General features: G+C 43.8%; 2 protein-coding genes across 2 annotated transcripts in view; one reads left to right on the top strand and one right to left on the bottom strand.

Moving 5' to 3' along the window:
- Nucleotides 1-72: 72 nt before the first annotated feature.
- Nucleotides 73-2,361, top strand: LOC132265606 (leucine-rich repeat-containing protein 15-like). The gene is made up of 3 exons (XM_059766339.1): nt 73-947; nt 1,238-1,690; nt 1,751-2,361. The coding sequence occupies exons 1-3, from the start codon at nt 369-371 to the stop codon at nt 2,201-2,203; spliced, it is 1,485 nt and encodes a 494-aa protein (XP_059622322.1). The 5' UTR covers nt 73-368; the 3' UTR covers nt 2,204-2,361.
- A 5,273-nt stretch (nt 2,362-7,634) lies between these two features.
- LOC132266079 (Krueppel-like factor 1) overlaps nt 7,635-18,849 on the bottom strand; it is a 36,185-nt gene continuing 24,970 nt past the window's right edge. The window contains exons 4-6 of the mRNA XM_059766916.1: nt 10,479-10,569; nt 10,112-10,413; nt 7,635-9,852 (exon numbers count right to left, since the gene is read on the bottom strand). Coding sequence (XP_059622899.1) covers nt 9,680-9,852; nt 10,112-10,413; nt 10,479-10,569 — 566 coding nt within the window. The 3' untranslated portion in view covers nt 7,635-9,679. The remainder of the gene's footprint in view (nt 9,853-10,111; nt 10,414-10,478; nt 10,570-18,849) is intronic.

The raw sequence follows: 18,849 nt of genomic DNA, 5'->3' as shown, positions 1-18,849 counted from the left end.
CAAAATCGAGGCCTCAAGCACTGATAAGATAGTGGCACTGTGATAATCGTACACCTTTTTCACAGCATTTTCAGGTGATATCGCGCACCTGTTGAATCATTTCCTACTGTGAAATTGCCAAAGAGTGTATCAAAAGCCATCTTCTCTCCTTCCTGAGTCCATTTGGAGGAGAATTTTACAGGTGAAAGTGACAAAAGGTGATCAACTAAGGTTTTTTAAATGTAACACAGCGAGATTAGTTATTAGTGCATAGAAAATCCAGAGGAAAAGGTGGTTTTTGTGAAAATTAACCTGAGACACGCCCTGAGACTGTGATAAGTGAAAAGCTCCGCAGAGCTTTTATCAATTTCTGAGTGCATTTTCCAAAAATGAGGCGAGAGGTGGCCTGTTTCCTTCTCTGCCTCCTGGCTGTGTCTGTCTCAGGAGGAGACAACAATACGACCGAAGTTGCGGCGAAAAAGGATGACACAAAGGATTCCAGTGTGATCTGTTCCTCGTGCATCTGCGACAAGGACACCAATCTCCTGGATTGTAGCGAGAGGAGCTTCAGGGATATGCTGTTGGCAGAAGATTGGACACCACTTAACAAGAGCTTTAGCGTCTACGTTGTGCACTTCACCAGGAATCAACTGACAAAGATTCCGGCTTTTCCTGAGCTGCCCATCCAAGAACTCGATTTCAGTCACAATGAGATCAACACAATCGAGAAGAGGGCTTTCAAGGAGCTGCGAAATCTCGTGTATCTTGATCTCTCCAACAATCGCCTGGACATCAACTCAATCAATCCCGATGTGTTTGAGGGACACTATGATCCTGATGAGTATGAACCACTGAATAAATTGAGGACGCTTAAGCTGGATAACAACAATATTCATGCTCTCAAATCGGAGAACTTCGAGCACTTGCCACACTTGAGATCGCTGAGTTTGGCGGGAAATCCTTTTCAGGTCAGTTATTTTTCATCAAAGTTGCAGTGATGAAAATTTCACGAAATTCGTCACCATTAGTGACTTACTACGTAGTTATTGCTATCGCAATAAAAATTTTCATGATAGCGCGAGCAAATAAGATAAGAGAGACTTGAAATGTCTTTGCTCCACCTTTCCGATGGGGAATTTTATTGCAACAAAAGTGTACTTTGATAGACCGTGAAAATGAAACTAAACTAGGTTAATAAAAAGGAGCGGAACAGTCCTAGCAATAGGATTTAACAATCTTTTGCAATATGTCTTTGAAGGTGATTGATTCGCAGTCCGAAATGGCCATCACGAGCATCAGATATTTGGAGTTCTTGGACCTCAGCAGAATGGAATTGAGTGGTATTCCGCCACATCTTCTGCACACACCGCGCGCACTGAAGACCCTCAACATCACGGACAACCTTCTGACGCAAATTCCCGATGCCTTGGTATTTGCCAAGAATCTGGAGAATTTGTATCTGGACAACAACTTAATTCCCAGCTTGGGCACAAATCGCACAAAGTTCGCGCTGATGCCCAATTTGCAGTTCCTCAGCCTCTCATCCATGCCATTGCTGGAGAGAGTCGAAGCTGGTGCTTTCAGTGGTCTGACTGGACTCAAGACCCTGAGGATGAGTGAGAATCCCAAGTTGTACTTCATCCACGGCGATGCCATGAGTCGCCAAGGAGCTGAGGATCCTTCTCGAGAGGAATGGCCAGATTTGACTCACGTAAGTCCCTCGATTTTCTAGCCAAACGATTTGATCTAATAATCCCTGAATTCTCTCCAGCTTTATCTGCACAACAATAACCTCACCACAATCGATATGATGATGCTGGCTAATTGGGAACATCTGGAAGTGCTAGACATCCGTCACAATCCCTGGCTCTGCGACTGCAGCAATCAGTGGATGGTGGATCGCCTCCTGGGACATCTTCACGGAGACACAGAGCGCCTGCTTGAGGACGTGATCTGTGAGCATCCAATCGAGATGCGCGGCACGAAGATGATCGATCTGGAGAACACGCAGCTGAGGTGTGTTGACAAGTACGGCCATCGCCCTGAGCACGACGGAGTGATCCTCATGGGAATGCTGATCGGCATCTTGGTGGGCATTCCCATATCCCTCATGATTGTCCTCATTTACCGGCGCGGATGCTTCGGGCTCCTCGCGCCCCGCGGACCAGCCGACTACTCCAGGGCATTCTACAAGAGGGCCGGACAAGATGACATGTACTATTGAGGGGAGGTCGAGCATCAACATCACATTCGAAATGAACATTCTGTCACATCTTTTGTATAAAATTGCTCTCTTGGCGACTGATGAGAACTTTTAGTGGCTGAAAGAGCATTTTCCCATAGAAAATTTCAATAAAAACACTATTTTTACTTTATCACGCATTTGTGGGACTTTGCATAGACAGAAGATCAATTATATCAGTTTGCAGCTACAACAGAATGCTGCTAAAGGAGAGAATGTTGTGCGACATTAGTGCGAAAATGCATGCAATGCGATGTCCTTTGATCTGTGAAAATACATTTCCATAGCAATATCTGGTGACTTGGCAATTATGTCTTTTTCATCACTTTTCGCAAAATTACGAGCACTTTATGACATAGTTTCTCATCATCGTGCCGACGAAGAAGCGCGTCTCTCGTGGACATTTCACTCTCTGCATCAGTTAATTCATTGTGAAGTTTTCCATTTTCATTCACAGCCCAGAATTTCGCTTCTCGCCATGAATTTCCCTCCGAATTACACTCATCGTAAAGTTGCGAAGGAATGCCGTGAGGATTCTCGATCGTTCATATCAATTAAGCTGTGAGCTTGATAGCATCATTCTTTATGAGATGCGCTGTGCTGTGTGAGAGATTTTACGAGAGAGTGCGTGTGGAAAATCATCGTTGTTAATAAGATATTAATTTAGTTCGTGAATATTTCATTGACGACACAATCAAATTAGTTGCCGTGAGAATGATTTAGAGTGAAAGAAAAATATCCAATAGATCGTGAGATAAGACACATAAATTATATTTTCCAGGAAAATTCTCTCTCTCTCTCTCCGCAGGAAATTTATCCACGCAGTTGTACTGTGTTTCCCAATGTGAATGAGCGAGAGTGGAAGAGTTAGAGGAGACTAAACAAAAACTGCGATGTGATCATCAAAAGTGATTTATGACTTTGATGTTCTCCTACCAAAAAGGTTTTTCCATTTCTCTCCCATTTTCCCCGTCTTTTCCCGCTCACTTGCACGGATTTTTTCGTCGGTGATGTCTTTTGTGTGTTTCTGTGTCATTTTACACAATTAAATATGAATTATTGTGCCCAGGAAAAGCCCTCGAGATGAGCAGCAAAAGGATAGAGGAGCGCGGTGCCCTTTCTTTCATCATTGTGACTTTGGAAACTGTGACAAATTCGGGGGAAATTTTGTGAAGAACACGTGTTCATCACGTCATGCGATACCGAAAATTTTTACATTTTTATTGTGGTTCCTCAAGGCATGGATTTCACGGTGAAATGCTGGAGGAGAGTCGCTCAAATGAAGATTAATGTCAATTTTCTAGAGTCAAGACACAGGATTTTCTTGAGCATGATCATGTCAAATGTGATTGCAATATCATTCAATCAAGAATGTACTTAATATTCTCCACAGAAAGAAAATTCTAAGAAGTCACGCCCATTGAATTTTCTCGCTTACTATTGGTCTCTTTATTTATTTCACAACAAATAACAAGCTCATCAAAATATATTTACTATTTTATCATATACAAAAATTCACAAAAAAGCTCAAAATTCCAAATGTAAAGACTTTCCCTGGGCCAATACACCCTGAATGCTCATTTCCACAATAAAATGTTATTTCGAGATGAATATATTAACAGACAAAATGACCATTGAGAAGCGAAAGTCAGGAAGATGTCGAAGACTTCGCTGTGTGTATGCATTAAAAGAGCCATTAGCGTCAGTTTTAATGCTCAGCGATCGTAATACAATGTGATCTGTTTTGAATTAACTTCTGCCATGTTGAAATAACAACCACGAATACATGAATGGGCACGGAATTTGGGTGTCTGCTGAGGACTCTTCGCCATGGTCACTCCTCTCGCCGGCTTGATATTCGGGGGCAGATGCGCTGGGAAAAGCTCGCAGTGATCTGGGTGGTATTTTTTGCCAGGCTGACAATCGTGACTTTGCTATGGAATTTCGAGGAAATCCTCTTGAGATCACATCGTCATTTGGGTATGGAAAGAAGCCCTCGGATGGCATGAAAAAGTCTTTTTTCGCATAAGAGACTTCACAAATACAAAACACTTGTGCCTGCCTCTCTCCCTGGGGTTTATTTTTCTGGCTCTGCCGCATCTTCTTGCTCTCTTTGCCATATAATTGCTCCATATCCTGTGATGATACATCATTCCGAGAGTAAAAGAATCTTCTCTGGCCTTTTTTTGCCAATGCCATAAGATAGAGACTGAGAAAACAGGGTGAGGATCACTGGAGGATCGCCGAAAATTGCCATGGAGTCGCCCTTTGAAGTTGGCGAGCGCGCGCATATGCAAACAACTGTCATCATTTTGCCTCTTCCCAAAATGCTCATCTCTGAAATATTCCCTCCAATTTATATTCTTTTGCACAGCCTCTCGACGCTCCAGTGACTTTTTTCCGGGGCTCTGACGCCGATCGTCTTCACGCGATACTCTCGCCCTTCTTTTCAGCATTCTGCCATGGCCGGAAATTTTGTAATGCGAGCGAAGAAAAAGTAATGAGATTCAGGAGGATTTCTCAGAATTGCCCCCGGAGTTCGAGGGGGGGAAATGTTGGGCCAGGAAAACACTTTATCTTCCATTACTGCAATATGATTTATTTACACTTATCACTTCGGCGATTTACAGATATTATTACGAATGATTTCACACTTGATAAGAGTATCAAAAGACATTTTCTGTATTTTATCTACGTTATTTTTTACATTATGCATACAATTCACTAAAAGCTTTTTATCTGTAGCAAAAATAAACCTTCAGACTGTTGTTTAGTGACATTTTGGATTGATTGGAAGCTTGTGGAATTCTTCACAAAACTTATAATCAAGGATAAGTTCGTAAGATCATAACAGAAATTATGTGTTTCCAAGCTGTATTGTTTTATATAAAATTTCCAGTAAAGAAATGTAACATTTTCCCTGCAGGAAAACGTATTTTTCATTCAACCCGTACATTTTAGTTCCATCAAGAAGGCTCTTCTTTGCTTGAGATAAATAGTTTTTCACTGACATTTCTTATGTGTAATTTTATGTACAATTAAGTTTGGAATGATATTTCATACAAAATTGATGATATCTTCAATGATTTTTGATTCAGACAAATAGTAAAATGACACTGAATCTTAAGTACTCTAGAATGCTTAATATAATTTCCTCACATGCTTTCTCCTTGCCACTCTTGAGCTCCTCAAATTCCTCCCGACGGCACAAAATATCCATTTGTCACTGAAATATATTCACAGATCACATTTTTCACGCTCTTCGATCGTATCTTGCCGCGGATTCAAATCACAGTCCATCCGCCACACACTGAACATGAGACTCAGCTTCTCGTGGGCAATTTCGCCCCTATTCTCGGCCCTGCTTAGGGCCGTCCTGAGGCCCTCGGACTGGGCAATGGTCGCGCTGCCCTGTCGAATCCTCTCCTCCAGCGTCTGCAGGCAGATCTCCTTGTCGGTCAAAATCCCGATCAGGAACTTAATGTACCTGCGAAGGTGCGAAGAAGGGAGAAAAGGTGTGAGATTAGGAGCGACAGTGTGTGAGTGCCAGAAATTTGCGCTTGGCAGGTGGGAAAACCCAGGGAATTTCCAGACATCGGGACTCCTTTCTCCTTCGGGCGGTTTAAGATAGGACAATAAAAGCGGGTGTTTTGCATATGGTGGGAATTCCCAAGACATGCCGAAAAGAAGCTGAAGATGCCTCTGAGACATGGTCAGGGATTGAAATTGCGAAAAGTAATAAATTCTACACTTTAACACTGGATTTATAAGAAAGTTTAGACTGAAATACTGAATCTTCCTAATTAATTGCGTGATAAACGTATCATTTAAATGCATGAAATTATTTTAAGATTAATTTCAATTGAATTTTTACCAGAAATATAGACTTAAATAATATTCTTCTTATAAAACTACAATTTTCCATTTCAAATATAATATTTTCAACTAAACAATTGCAGCCAATTTCAAACATTTCTAATCGGAAGGAAATATTCTTAAAATAACCATTCTTTACTCACTTTGTCGCTAGTTTGAGAGTCTGGATTTTGCTGAGTTTGTCACTTGGCATCGTTGGAATGATCTTTCGCAGATTCATGAATGCATCATTGAGATTCTGCGTCCTTTGGCGCTCCCTGTTATTCGCCATCGCTCTTTGGTTCTGTTGCTCCTCAGAGCTGGACTCCTTGGCGATTTTCCGACGCTTTCTCGGCTTCCGCGATTTCCTGCTCGGCGAACTGCCCGACAGTGAGGCCTTGCTGTCCGTGGACTTGATATCGTCCACGTCATCGTCAAAGATCACGGGCAGATCGAAGGAGTCGCCAGGCGAGGGCTTGTCCTCCTGCAGGAGCGTCTTCATGGTGAATGGCATGTCGGTCTGGTAGTAATCCGGAGCCTGGTAGAACTTCGGCTCGAAAGTGGGATCGAGGTAGTGGCCAGAATCGCTCTCGAAGCGACTCCTCTTGTGTTCGTGACACTCGAACAGATCCTCCTCGAAGCGCTCGCGACGCTTTCGTGTCGCCAGTGACGGCAGGACTGTGGGAATTGCGAGCTCATGATTGTCACTCCTCGCGTAGTAATCACACGGCGGTTCCGGCGCATAAATGGTCATGTAGTTGTTCTCCTTGTCAGGATACGGAGGCGCCCTGAGTGTGTCGATGCCGTCGTATTCCACAGCCTCCAGCTTGATCGGCTGCGGCACACCGGCGTCAGGATAGCCCATCTGGGGCAGGTGGTGATGCTGATGATCGTGGCTAATATCCAAGATCACTTTCGGTGAAAATGCTCGATTGAGAGCCATTCTGAACCATCTCACGGAAGCACGATCGTCACTCTCGAATGCCCGACACACAACTAGAGGACACCGGCACTTTTCCTCTCCTGCCAGCAGATCGCTGGCTGGCTTTTCCACCCGAACACACCCGAACCCTGCCCCGAATCTTCCCATTGGATAGCGTTGGGAAACGCCCTCAATTCCTCGCAGAAAATTCTCCCTCGCGCGCATGATGAAACAATTAAATATCTCAGCAAAATGCATAAAGAGCAGACAAATTTTACAACTTCCGCTCCTGTCGATCGTTAAATCCGCGCAATGTCGCGATCGCGGGCCTTTTTTGTCACAGCTCGCCAACGCAGTAATGGCAAATTATTGCCATTTTGACGAGGAGTGCAAAATAGGAGGAGTTTGTAGAATTTTCTCAGGCAAAATGTGAGGAAACCGTAGAAACAATGTTCTTCTCTCAGGAGTGTTTGGAGGGAAAGTTCACTCAATATTGCATACTTCGCGGCGATTTCCATTCGAGCAAATTATTATGTTTCATGACTAGTTGAAAATTTCAGTGAAACTTTTACGGTAGAGAAAATAATCCGCCAACGAAGAGAGAAAAGAAAAGTCTTGCGATGGAAATTACACTCTATATCAGATTATATTGTAAAATCAACATTGTACAAGAGATTTCTGAATACGACAAAAAAATAATATCAATTTACAAGGACAAAATACACGTAGTAAAAATACATTGGAGAAGATATTAAAAAATCATTACACTTGTTACCTATAATCTCGATTTTGTGTGTGTGAATTATTACTTAACGATACAATTAATTATTCGTTTCAGTGGAGATTTCTCTCACTCTGGGGGAAAATCAATCAATCTCTCTGTTTGTCTCTTTTTTTTCCTCGCCCAACATTTGATGCTCTTTTTTCTCATCTACACAAGATTATCCGTGGGTAATTGCTTACGGGAGCACTCAAAAATCACCACGCAGATCAAATAATTGCAAAAGGAATATTGAGATGATTGTTTTTTAAGTGCGTTGACTGCACAACTATAAAAAATGATCCTCCAAATTGAGACGTGAGTTCGCCTTAATTAGATTAATTTATCTCATCTGAAGAGCTTTCCAAAAGCTCTCTCTCACTCACTCTAATCACCTCTCTTTAATCTTGCTTGTTTTTTTTTTCTTCTTTGCCTCAGAAACACTGAAATTTATCCATTGAATTTTCATCGGAGTAATTAATTAGTTTTAAAAATATCACAAGACAGCTTTAAAAAGTATTCATATCGGGTCTTATTTACATTGTACCAAACGATAAAACGGTTCAAAAGAAGAATATCGAAAAAGAAATAGAAGGGAATTTATCATTAATGCTTTTCATTGGGAATATATCAATTAGCACCATTCTTTTTTATACCTTATCTATTCTCCATATAACACGTTATACTTCTTTTCTCTGTTTTTTTCTCTCTCTCTCTCACTCTCTCTCTAAAAGGCAGGAGGGATATAAAATCGTAACGTCTTTTAATGTCTTAATTGGGGATTATTAATGTGTTCAACTCGAGGACGTTTTACCCATAAATCGAACTGCACATAATTGAAATATATTTCATATTTTAACTATTCTCCTCATTACTATCTAGTGAGATTTATTGCAATGTATCAAAGAAAAAAAATCCACAGCGTTTTCCGTCAATTTGTCGCTGTTTTTCCTCCCAATTCTCAAATGTTCGCCACTCTCTTTATCTGAGAGGGAAAATCGCGCACAACAGATTCAATATTACAGATCTTACATTCAAGTACTACCTCATAATGCTTCACTTGAATTAATTGGACACTTTTATTGCTTCTCCAATTGGGAAATAATTAATAATTACGCCTAATACGGTGTTATAAAATTAAATAGAATCTCTAAACTAACCATTAGATGGAATGAAAAAAAAATATTGCAACTAGTATTTCTGGGCTATAAAACTTACATACTAAAATTGTGGAAAATGTAGGTCTTACAATTTTACAAAAAAAAATAATCTAAACTTAACTCTTTTTTGTGTAGTAAAAAAAACTGACCATATTTCACTGGATACAAAAATTACTATCATTATTACAGAATGTATTCTCGTCTCTCACTCTGTCTCTCTTTCACTCTTTCTCCGCTTCATTCTTCTAGAATAAATAATTTATTGTACAATTCATTACTGGCCCCATAAACTGGCTTAAATATTACGAATATATTATTAATTTTCATCATCACTCCAGCGATCAATTGTGGATTCTGTGGCTGTTGGTGTAATTTGTGAGTGTGTTTGTCTGTCCTTCTCCGCGTTCAAAAATGTACAAAACATAATAATTTAATAATTAATGCCCATGCAACCGTTAAGTAAATTGACAGAAGAAGAAACATATTCATCAGAAAAGCATCTACCACAAAATCTACCGTCTCCCCTTTTGCTCAGACAATGCAAATTGGGATTATTGCGTGCGTAACTGGCTCTTGGACAACCCATGACGTTGGAATGGCACTTCCTGCAAATCACACGCTTATCTGCTCGGCATCGCATCTCCGCAGTGACACACAGAGTCGCAGCAGACAAATTGGCCGGCAGTCATTTGCAGCAAAGAGCGTGAAGACAGCGAGGGGAGTCAACGGTGGCAAGACAGCTTCTGCGGCTGGGATTCTGGCTAGTGGCGCCGCATGTGGAGCGCGAGGTGGTCAGAGCGGCTGAAGGAGCGCGTGCACATCTTGCAGCAGAACGGCCGCAGACCCGTGTGCTTCCGGTAGTGGCGCGTGAGTTCGTCAGACCGGGCGAAGCGCCACACGCACCCCTCCCACGTGCACACGTACGGCTTCTCACCTGCAAAAGCAACAACGTGTCACACACGCCACTTAGTGCCTTTTAAATCATATGATAATGGAGAGATCTTTGCCCTGTGGAGACAATAAACTATATCACAATCTCTTGTCGCCCATAACAACAATGAATTTCCCCCAAAAAAAAAACTTCTTCCACTCTTCTCGCATAATAAATGGAAATTATCACTCTACACTAGCAAAAATACTCAGATTGTCATGAAATCAGTGGAATAGGATTGCAAGCCTGCGCAAGATCTCACCTGTGTGCGTTCTCTTGTGCGCCTTGAGGTGGGAACTCTTGGTGTACACCTTGTCGCATCCGTCCGCATCGCACTTGTGGATCTTCTTGCTCTTCCCAAAGTCCACTCGCGCACTGTGGCCACCGTGCAGACGCAGATTGCCCTCGCCGCGCAGCAAGATCCCACTGAGCGGCGCCGAGTGCTCGCCCTCCGTCACGCAATTGGGAAAGGTGATGTTGTTGTTGTTGCTGCTGCTGTTGTTATTGTTGGAAATCCCACTGACACCAGTCAGGGTGGAGTTAAGGTACTTTCGTGATGAGAGACTATGTGAAGAGATGCGCAATCAGTCAATTGAGTCGCACACGAGAGCTGACACGCGGAGACTTACATGTCTTTTGGTCTTTTTGTTCCTAGCAAGTGCGGTGCCAACATCAACGGTGGGGGTGGTCGTTTCAGGTTGTTGCTTCGCGTGGGAGTATCTGTGGAGATCAGAGATGAGATCGTGATTTGGAGATTCACGGAAATTCCCAAATTCGACTGTGTCTTAATTGTATACCAGAAAACAGACTCAATTCTTATGTACAATCCTTGATGTAATTTGTCAAGAGAGCTTTCGAGAAGCAATCCGTGGGAAAGCGAAGAGAAAGGAGACATAATCCTTGACTGGACAGCAAGTGAAAATTCACCTTAGCACTTGGCGGAGGATTGAAGTGTCTGGCTGACCTTTTCTGGTCACACACCAAAATGTCTCACCCAACTAAGCGTCTTTGTGCAAATGGTGAACAAAAGTGCGATATTGAGTGAATGGAGTGAATCGACATAATAGTCGAAAAGCTTGAGAGTCTCCCAAAAGCACATTCCCTTTCCATCATCATCATCGTCAAAAGAGAGAAGTCTGTGTGCGCTCAAAAAGTCAAAAAGAGTTGATTTGGGAAATGTAATGAATAGGTTCTCACGATCGAATTGGCGCAAATGGAAGGTGTTTTATGTATTTCCACTGTTAATGGCTCGACCATGCCTAGTTTGGGTGTATTTTTTTCCTATGCACACACTCGCCATGTAGATCTCAATGGTGTGAGAAAGTTAGATAACTGCGCCGCCAAATGACCTGTCTTTTGTCCACCCATTGTCTCAAGCCTCCCCAAAGAGATAATTCATCCCATTTGCTGGCGACGCTTTTTCACTTTCACAGCCACTCTCTGGCGAGGAATTCACACTGAATTCTATTAACCTTCAATTCACATCGTGTGAATTTTTCTACACAACACCCGCTCTTCGTGAGATGGAAGTCTCTCTCGCGAGCATGCTTGCCGATCGCAATGTTATTCAATTTATAATTGCATCTCTATCGAATGGAGTTCGCCTGTGATTGTGGTCACGCCTTTTTCTCTTGCACTCCTCGGCGACTCTCCACGCGCGCCTCATTCACAGATTTTATTAATAATTCAATTGCAGAAGCCGGATACGCTGTGGAGCGCCTTTGTATCGCACAGGAAATCCTCGATTAACCATCGAGACTAATTGATATAAATGAGCAGAGCTTTCTTGTGTTGACGGCTGCGGATTATAAGCTTATCTGGTCAATTTTATTAACTATTGGGTGGTTCTTGGTGATATTTTACAGCAAGTTTGAATATTCCTGTGATCTAGTTCTGTTTGTACATTCATTACACTCAGAACATCTTATTTTCCTTCGTGAGATTGGCTCCGCCCACCCAAATGCCACGCCCATCAAAACGCTCCGATTCCTAAACGTTTTCTCGGTTTTTTATGTGACCCAAATGAATTTCCAATGTAATTTCTCGACATATTCAAAGTTCAAGCCAAACAAAATCATACATATTCCTTCACAAAAGTTATTCCTCACAGTAAAAAAAATGTGGAACTAACGACTTAAAAAATTAAAATTTATGAACAATTTCTTGTATCGGAATTCGTTTTCATTATTATTGAAATGGAGTTGAAAAAAAGCCATTCTAAATTTGTTTTTCCAGACTTTATTTCACGCTGCGTAATTAATTAGTCCATTTTCTGTGTATTTACATTACAATAATATCATGTGACATTCCATTTGACTCTCAAACGTGTTAAAAATTCGCGTGGAAAATATTAAAAAAAAAAAAAAATATGCATTTTAAATACTTTTTATCTAACTAATTGACATACGAAAGTCATTTGTTAATCTCCTCTGAGACACACCGTAATGACTTTATTTTCCGCATCTCCAAATGGAACTTATTACACAAAATGTTTGAAGATCACTTGCCAATCTCGTGAAAATGGACTATTTATGGTAATGTTCGGTGAGCGCAGTGAAGAAAAAAAAACTCATTCGATCACTAATTAAAATTCATAACCCAATGATCTTTAATTTCCCGTGATTGTGTCTTGATTTACGGCTTCTGCCGTTGTGCCAATGTGAGAAAAGGGACTGGATGGGCACCAACCTGCAATTAGTCACTTATTAGCCTATGTGGCTCGGAGGGCAAAAATTTTTCTCCCCCTCTGGTGGCACAGCTTGGCTGACGGCGGAGACGAAATGATGAGCGGCGGAGGTGAAAAAAATAGACTCTTGCACTTCACTTAAACTAATTATATTGAAAATTTTTCACACTTCAGAGGGCAAATGTTGCGGTTTTGTAAATTTAATAATTCAATAATTGGCACAAATCGCGATGTGGATTGTTGGACTGTCTGGTTAAGAGTGAAGAAAGTAGAAATTACACAGGAGGCAAATAGATTAAATTTTGGTGCCCGAGCGGGACTTGATAAGGAACTGGTTTGGTCTTATCTCTATGGCGTGAAGCGCATTCGACGATATTTCTGCACTGAAATGCGTCAACATCCTGGGGGGCCGATGATGAGGGCGGGAGTCCCTCGATGGGCAATTTGGACAGCCTCTGAACTGCCCTTTTGTATTTACCCCTTGCTGTCCTGATCGTGACGACTCTGCATCGTCCATCTCTGCCCGGATGAAGCTCCTCGATGATGCCCATTGGCCATTGATGTGTGGCCATTGAATCGTCGCCGATGAGAACGATATCGCCAATCTTCAAATTGTCCGCTTCCTGCGTCCATTTGACTCTCTTCTGGAGAAGATGGAGATATTCTTTCCTCCAACGATGGGCGAAGTGCTGCAGAATCTTCTGGCAAAGTTGCCATCTGGAGAGGCGATTTGGCGCAACATCTGTGAGCGTCTGATCCGGGAGCGCGTTCAGTGGGCGTCCCACTAAAAAGTGACCAGGAGTCAATGCGAACATCTCATTTGGATCCTCGGAGAGTGGCGTGATTGGTCTGCTATTGAGGATGGCTTCGATCTGTGCTACGATGGTGTTCAACTCCTCAAATGTGAGAATAGTCTGTCCAACTTCTCTGGCTAAGTGATGTTTGAGGGACTTGATCGCCGCCTCATAAAGTCCGCCATGATGAGGAGATCTTGGTGGCGCGAAGTGCCAATTGATGCCCTTGGGGGCTGCCTCTGAAACGACGTCTGGCGATGACTGGATGTCTCGCAGAAACTTTGCCAACTCTGCGCTGGCTCCGCGAAAATTGGTGGCATTATCGCAGAAGATGTCGCGTGGAGCAGCTCTCCTGGCCGCGAATCTCCGCAGCGCAGCGACGAAGCCCTCGGATGAGAGACTGCCGACAACTTCCAGGTGAATGGCTTTCGTCGTGAAGCAGACACAGGCGCAAATGTACGTCTTATATGATGTACCTCCTCTCTTGTAGCTAGGACGCGTGAGGACTGGGCCGCAGAAATCGATGCCACACACTTTGAATGGAGCCACGTGATCTGTCATACTCGTGGGAAGATCTCCCATTCTCTGCTCCTGTCGGATCGGCTTGGTTTTCCAGCACACAACACATGAGCGAGCGACGTTTCTGGTCAGATTTCTTCCTCCCAGCGGCCAATATTTCTGACGCAGAGTGGCCAGAAGCAGTTGTGGTCCCGCGTGCATGTTGTTCTTGTGTGTGTGGGTGGCGATGATCGTGGCGAGGCGACACTTGGGCAGAAGAATTGGATGGCGGGCATCGTAGTTTGCAGGCGATTGAGCCAGTCGGCCACCCACTCTGATGATTCCCTCTCCATCAATGAAGGGAGTCAAGTGGCGCACATGGGCGAACCTCCTGCTGGTCCACATGGTGCCATCGGCAATGGCTGATCTCACTTCTGCCAAGTGTTGAGCTTGTGCAAAAGATACTAGTTTGTGCTCTGATTTTAGGAGTTCTTGGGATGTAATGGGACCTCTAATGCGACTAGGCGAACCTGTCAGGACTCTTAGCACGTATGCTAGGATTCTTTGTATCCGCAGATAACTGCTGGATCTTTCAAGGATGGTATCAAGGATGTGACTTTCTGGGACCTGATTGATAATGGCAGTCGACGAAGCAATGAGCGTGACACTATACGGGTCTTGAGGCCAGTTTTCGGCCTTACCCAACAAAAACTCTGGGCCCGTCCACCATATAGATGAACTTTTCAATTCTGTGGGCAACATACCACGCGATACAACGTCCGCAGGATTTGAGGCTCCCGGTACGTGCTGCCATTTCGAAACGTCCGTCAGTCTGAGAATCTCAGCGATTCTATGCGCGGTGAAAACGTCAAATTTAATGCGGTTTGATCTGATTTGCCCCAAAACAATCGTCGAGTCTGTCCACAAGAAATATTCCGTGACTGAGAGAGCATTTCTGATCTTGTGGGCCAACTGAGAGCCTAGAGCTGCGGCACACAATTCCAATTTGGGGATGGTGATCGACGATGTGGGAGCAATGCGCGACTTTGCCATCAGAATCTGAGACTGGCGACCATGGATATCATCCTCTGTGACCACATAAGCCACGGCACCATATGCAACTGAGCTGCTGTCGCAGAAGACATGCAACTCGGTGGACTTGGGAGACGTCAAAGTCGACATTGGGCGCTGAACTTTGATCTCCTGAAGGGTTGGAAGACCTTCGGCTAATTGTTTCCATTGGGAACTGATATGTTCCGGAAGCGGATCATCCCAATCCAACTTTTCCTCTTTCCAAAGGGCCTGCATGATCAATTTTCCGATAACGATCACTGGAGAGACGAAACCAAGAGGATCATAAAGTGACGCAATTGCCGCGAGGACTTCTCGCTTTGAATTGACGTAAATGAAATCTCGAGTGAGCTGGAAGACGAAAACATCATCCTGAGGGTGCCAAAGCATGCCTAGAGCCTTGGATTGTTCAGGAAAGATGCTGCGCACCTGTGAGGGCTCTACTTCCTCTGTGATTTCTGGACTGCTGACACACCATTTGGCGAGCGTCATGCCAGCGGAACTCAACAATTCTTTCAACTGCCGTTGAGTTTCAAGCGCATCGGAAATGGATGGGCATGATGCGAGACAATCGTCCACATAAAAATTCTCTTTCAGTGCCTTGGCAGCGAGTGGAAATTTTACCTCTTCTCTATCTGCCAGATCGATGAGGACTCTTGTCGCGAGATAAGGCGATGAACTTACACCGAAGCAAACTCCTCTTGCCCTATAATGACGAATGGGTTCCGAATCTCGGAATCGCCACACAATGCGATGGTAGTCTTTGTGGGAGGGATGAATTAGCACCTGAGGATACATCTTCTGGATATCACAACAGAATGCAAAAGGGTGTTCTCGGAATCTGAGGAGAATTGCGACGATGTCGGGCTGAACTGTCGGGCCCACCATGGCAACATCATTCAGGCTGAGGCCTGTTTGGGATTTTGAACTGGCATTCATGACGATGCGAACTTTAACTCCTGAGGAGGACTTCTTAGCAACAGCGTGATGAGGCATATAGTAAGAAGTGGAAGTGATCTCATCTGGGGGAACCTCCTCAAAAAATCGCAAGTCGAAATTCTCCTGCATCGCAGCGTGATATTGGCTTTTTATCTCTGGGTTGGCGGACAAACGACGCTCGAGACTGAGAAATTGTCTGGTGGCATTTGGCAAATTGTTATGAAGACGCACTAAACTGGGGCGAAAGGGGATCTTCACAACATATCTTCAAGTGTCATCGCGGACAGTGGACTCTTGGAAGCAGTTCTCCACGATCTCATGATCAAGGGTCTTAGGATGGGCAGTGGAAACTTCTTCTATTTCCCAAAACTTCCGGACCGATGAGTCGATGGAGGCCAGCGTCGTTCCAACATACGCGATCTGGTCTGATTGTCGCGTCTGTGACGAGCTAGCATGGGCGCCAGAAACAACCCACCCAAAGCAACTTTCTTTGAGAATTGGCAAGCCTTTGCCCAATCTCATTATCTGTCTGGTGAATATCTCGTTATAGAATTCGTTGCTTATCAGCAAATCAATGGGCTGAGACACATGCCATGTTGGGTCGGCAAGGGAGATCTCTGAGGGAATGGCGATCTGATCCACCTGTACCTTCCAATTAGGCAACTTTTGTTCCAACACTGCGGGAACAATTTGGCATGTCATCGAAAAATGGACATCTTGATTGTCAACTGCCTGCACACAACATTCAGCCTGGAATTTGGACTTAGCTCCACCTCCAACCACCCTCCCAATGTACACGTCGGACAGAGATTTGGGCAGCCGAAGTCTTTGGAATAGGGGCTGTGAAATCAGATTGACTTGAGCTCCGGAATCCAGCAAAGCTCTGCACAGCTGCGGAACACCGAACTTATCCAAGACTCGTACCACAACCGTCTCTAGAAATACCTTCACAGCAGGGCGAGAGGCAGTGGAAGAGCCGACAATGGCTGTGGAGTCAGACTGTGAAGTGTCTGTGGGCCTATCATTCGATTGGGTCTGCTGCTGAGCAGGAGTGGATTGTGAGGACTCAGACTGAAAGGCTTCGTGCAAAAGTGTGTTGTGGTGTTTGGAGCATTTCCGGAAGTGAAAAAGGTACAATCCTTCGTCAAATGTGTCTCGGTGATACATTTTCGGCACAGTTTGTTGTTCCTGACAAGTTCCAGACGTTCTATGGAGGGCATGGCAATGAACTTGTGACACTTGAACAACTTGTGGCCTTCTTTTTTGCATCCAGGACAAGGAGATTGTGCAGTGGCAGAGAGAACTGTGGCTTTTTGTGGCTTGAGATGCTTATTGCTGGTTGGGCCAGCTGGAGTGGACTTGGTGGCCTGAGATGAGGATTTGGCCGGGTAAGAATTATACTGTGCAATGGACTTTAGTCTCTCTCTCAGAAACTGCAAGAATTGGACCATCGTTGGTGATTGACTCTTAACCTCGCGAGACCACAGAACTTGGGTTTCATGGTCGAGCTTCTCCAAAAGCAAATAAATGACCCACGGATCTCTTTCCTTGACATCAAGTGCGTCGAGGGAATTTAAAACTGAATTGGCGGTGGCAAAAAGATCCGTAAGAGCATCAACTGAGGGAGTGGAAATTGCTGGCATCGTGCAAAAGCGCGCAATGTGATGATGAACAACAGACTGCTGATCATCATATTGTCCCACTAATGTGTCCCACGCAACAGAATAATTGGCATCTGTGATGGCCAAACTATCAATCAACTTCTTCGCATTTCCCTTGACTGAGGAGACCAAATATTGCATACGTTGCACATCAGTGAGGCGAGGGTTAAGATGAACAATGCTGGTGAACATGTCTTTAAAGTGATGCCAGACAGTGTAATCACCGGAAAATTCTGGGACCGTTAACACGGGGAGCTTCAAATGGGATTGATTTCTGACGTCGTGTGATTCTGGCCGTGGACTGTGGGCCACTACATTGGTCAGCCTATCGAAAAAGTTCTGATTGCGCACCTCTGCTTGTGCTTGATGGGTAATGAGCATGGCAAGAGCTTTTTCTAAATTAGCAATTGACGAATCACCAGAAATTTGAGCTGATGGCTGATGATTAGAGCCAGAAGGGCCAGGGATGGGCAAAGGATCATCATTATCATCCTTCCGGTCTAAAGCATCACCCAAAATTCTCCTCAACTGACTAATTCGCTCCATGATTCTCGAATGCTCCTCATATTCAGTCACCGAATTATTTCCCGTATTCACTAGCTCTTCATGAACCATTGTGAGTTGAGCTTTAAGGTCATCAAGTTTAGTTATGTTGGAGGCAATATCTGTAGCCGAAAAGGAAGCCTCATCCTTGCGAACGGAATCAACATAATTTTCAATGCGAGTCAGGTGACCCTTAAGTGTTGCTCTTTTGCTCAGGAGAGTCATAATTAATCAGGGTGAGAGCGAAAGGAAAAAAGATGGGAATTGCACAAATTTTCACTCTACACTGTTACAACTTACTTGGCGTGTGAAGATTGATACGGCAGAGCTGAATGGCGGCGTGGACTGCACTTGGTCACCGCAAAAGCTGGTGGACGCCTTCGCAACTTGGACGGCGTTGCCTCGAAGGGCCAAAATGGATGGGCACCAACCTGCAATTGTTCACTTATTAGCCTATGTGGCTCGGAGGGCAAAAATGGATGGGCACCAACCTGCAATTGTTCACTTATTAGCCTATGTGGCTCGGAGGGCAAAAATTTTTCTCCCCCTCTGGTGGCACAGCTTGGCTGACGGCGGAGACGAAATGATGAGCGGCGGAGGTGAAAAAAATAGACTCTTGCACTTCACTTAAACTAATTATATTGAAAATTTTTCACACTTCAGAGGGCAAATGTTGCGGTTTTGTAAATTTAATAATTCAATAATTGGCACAAATCGCGATGTGGATTGTTGGACTGTCTGGTTAAGAGTGAAGAAAGTAGAAATTACACAGGAGGCAAATAGATTAAATTTTGGTGCCCGAGCGGGA

This window comes from Phlebotomus argentipes, unplaced genomic scaffold (genome assembly GCF_947086385.1).
Source record: "Phlebotomus argentipes unplaced genomic scaffold, Phlebotomus argentipes genome assembly contig_5, whole genome shotgun sequence".
NCBI lineage: Eukaryota > Metazoa > Arthropoda > Insecta > Diptera > Psychodidae > Phlebotomus > Phlebotomus argentipes.
Note: the sequence above shows the minus strand (reverse complement) of the source record. Positions and strands in the feature narration are given on the sequence as shown.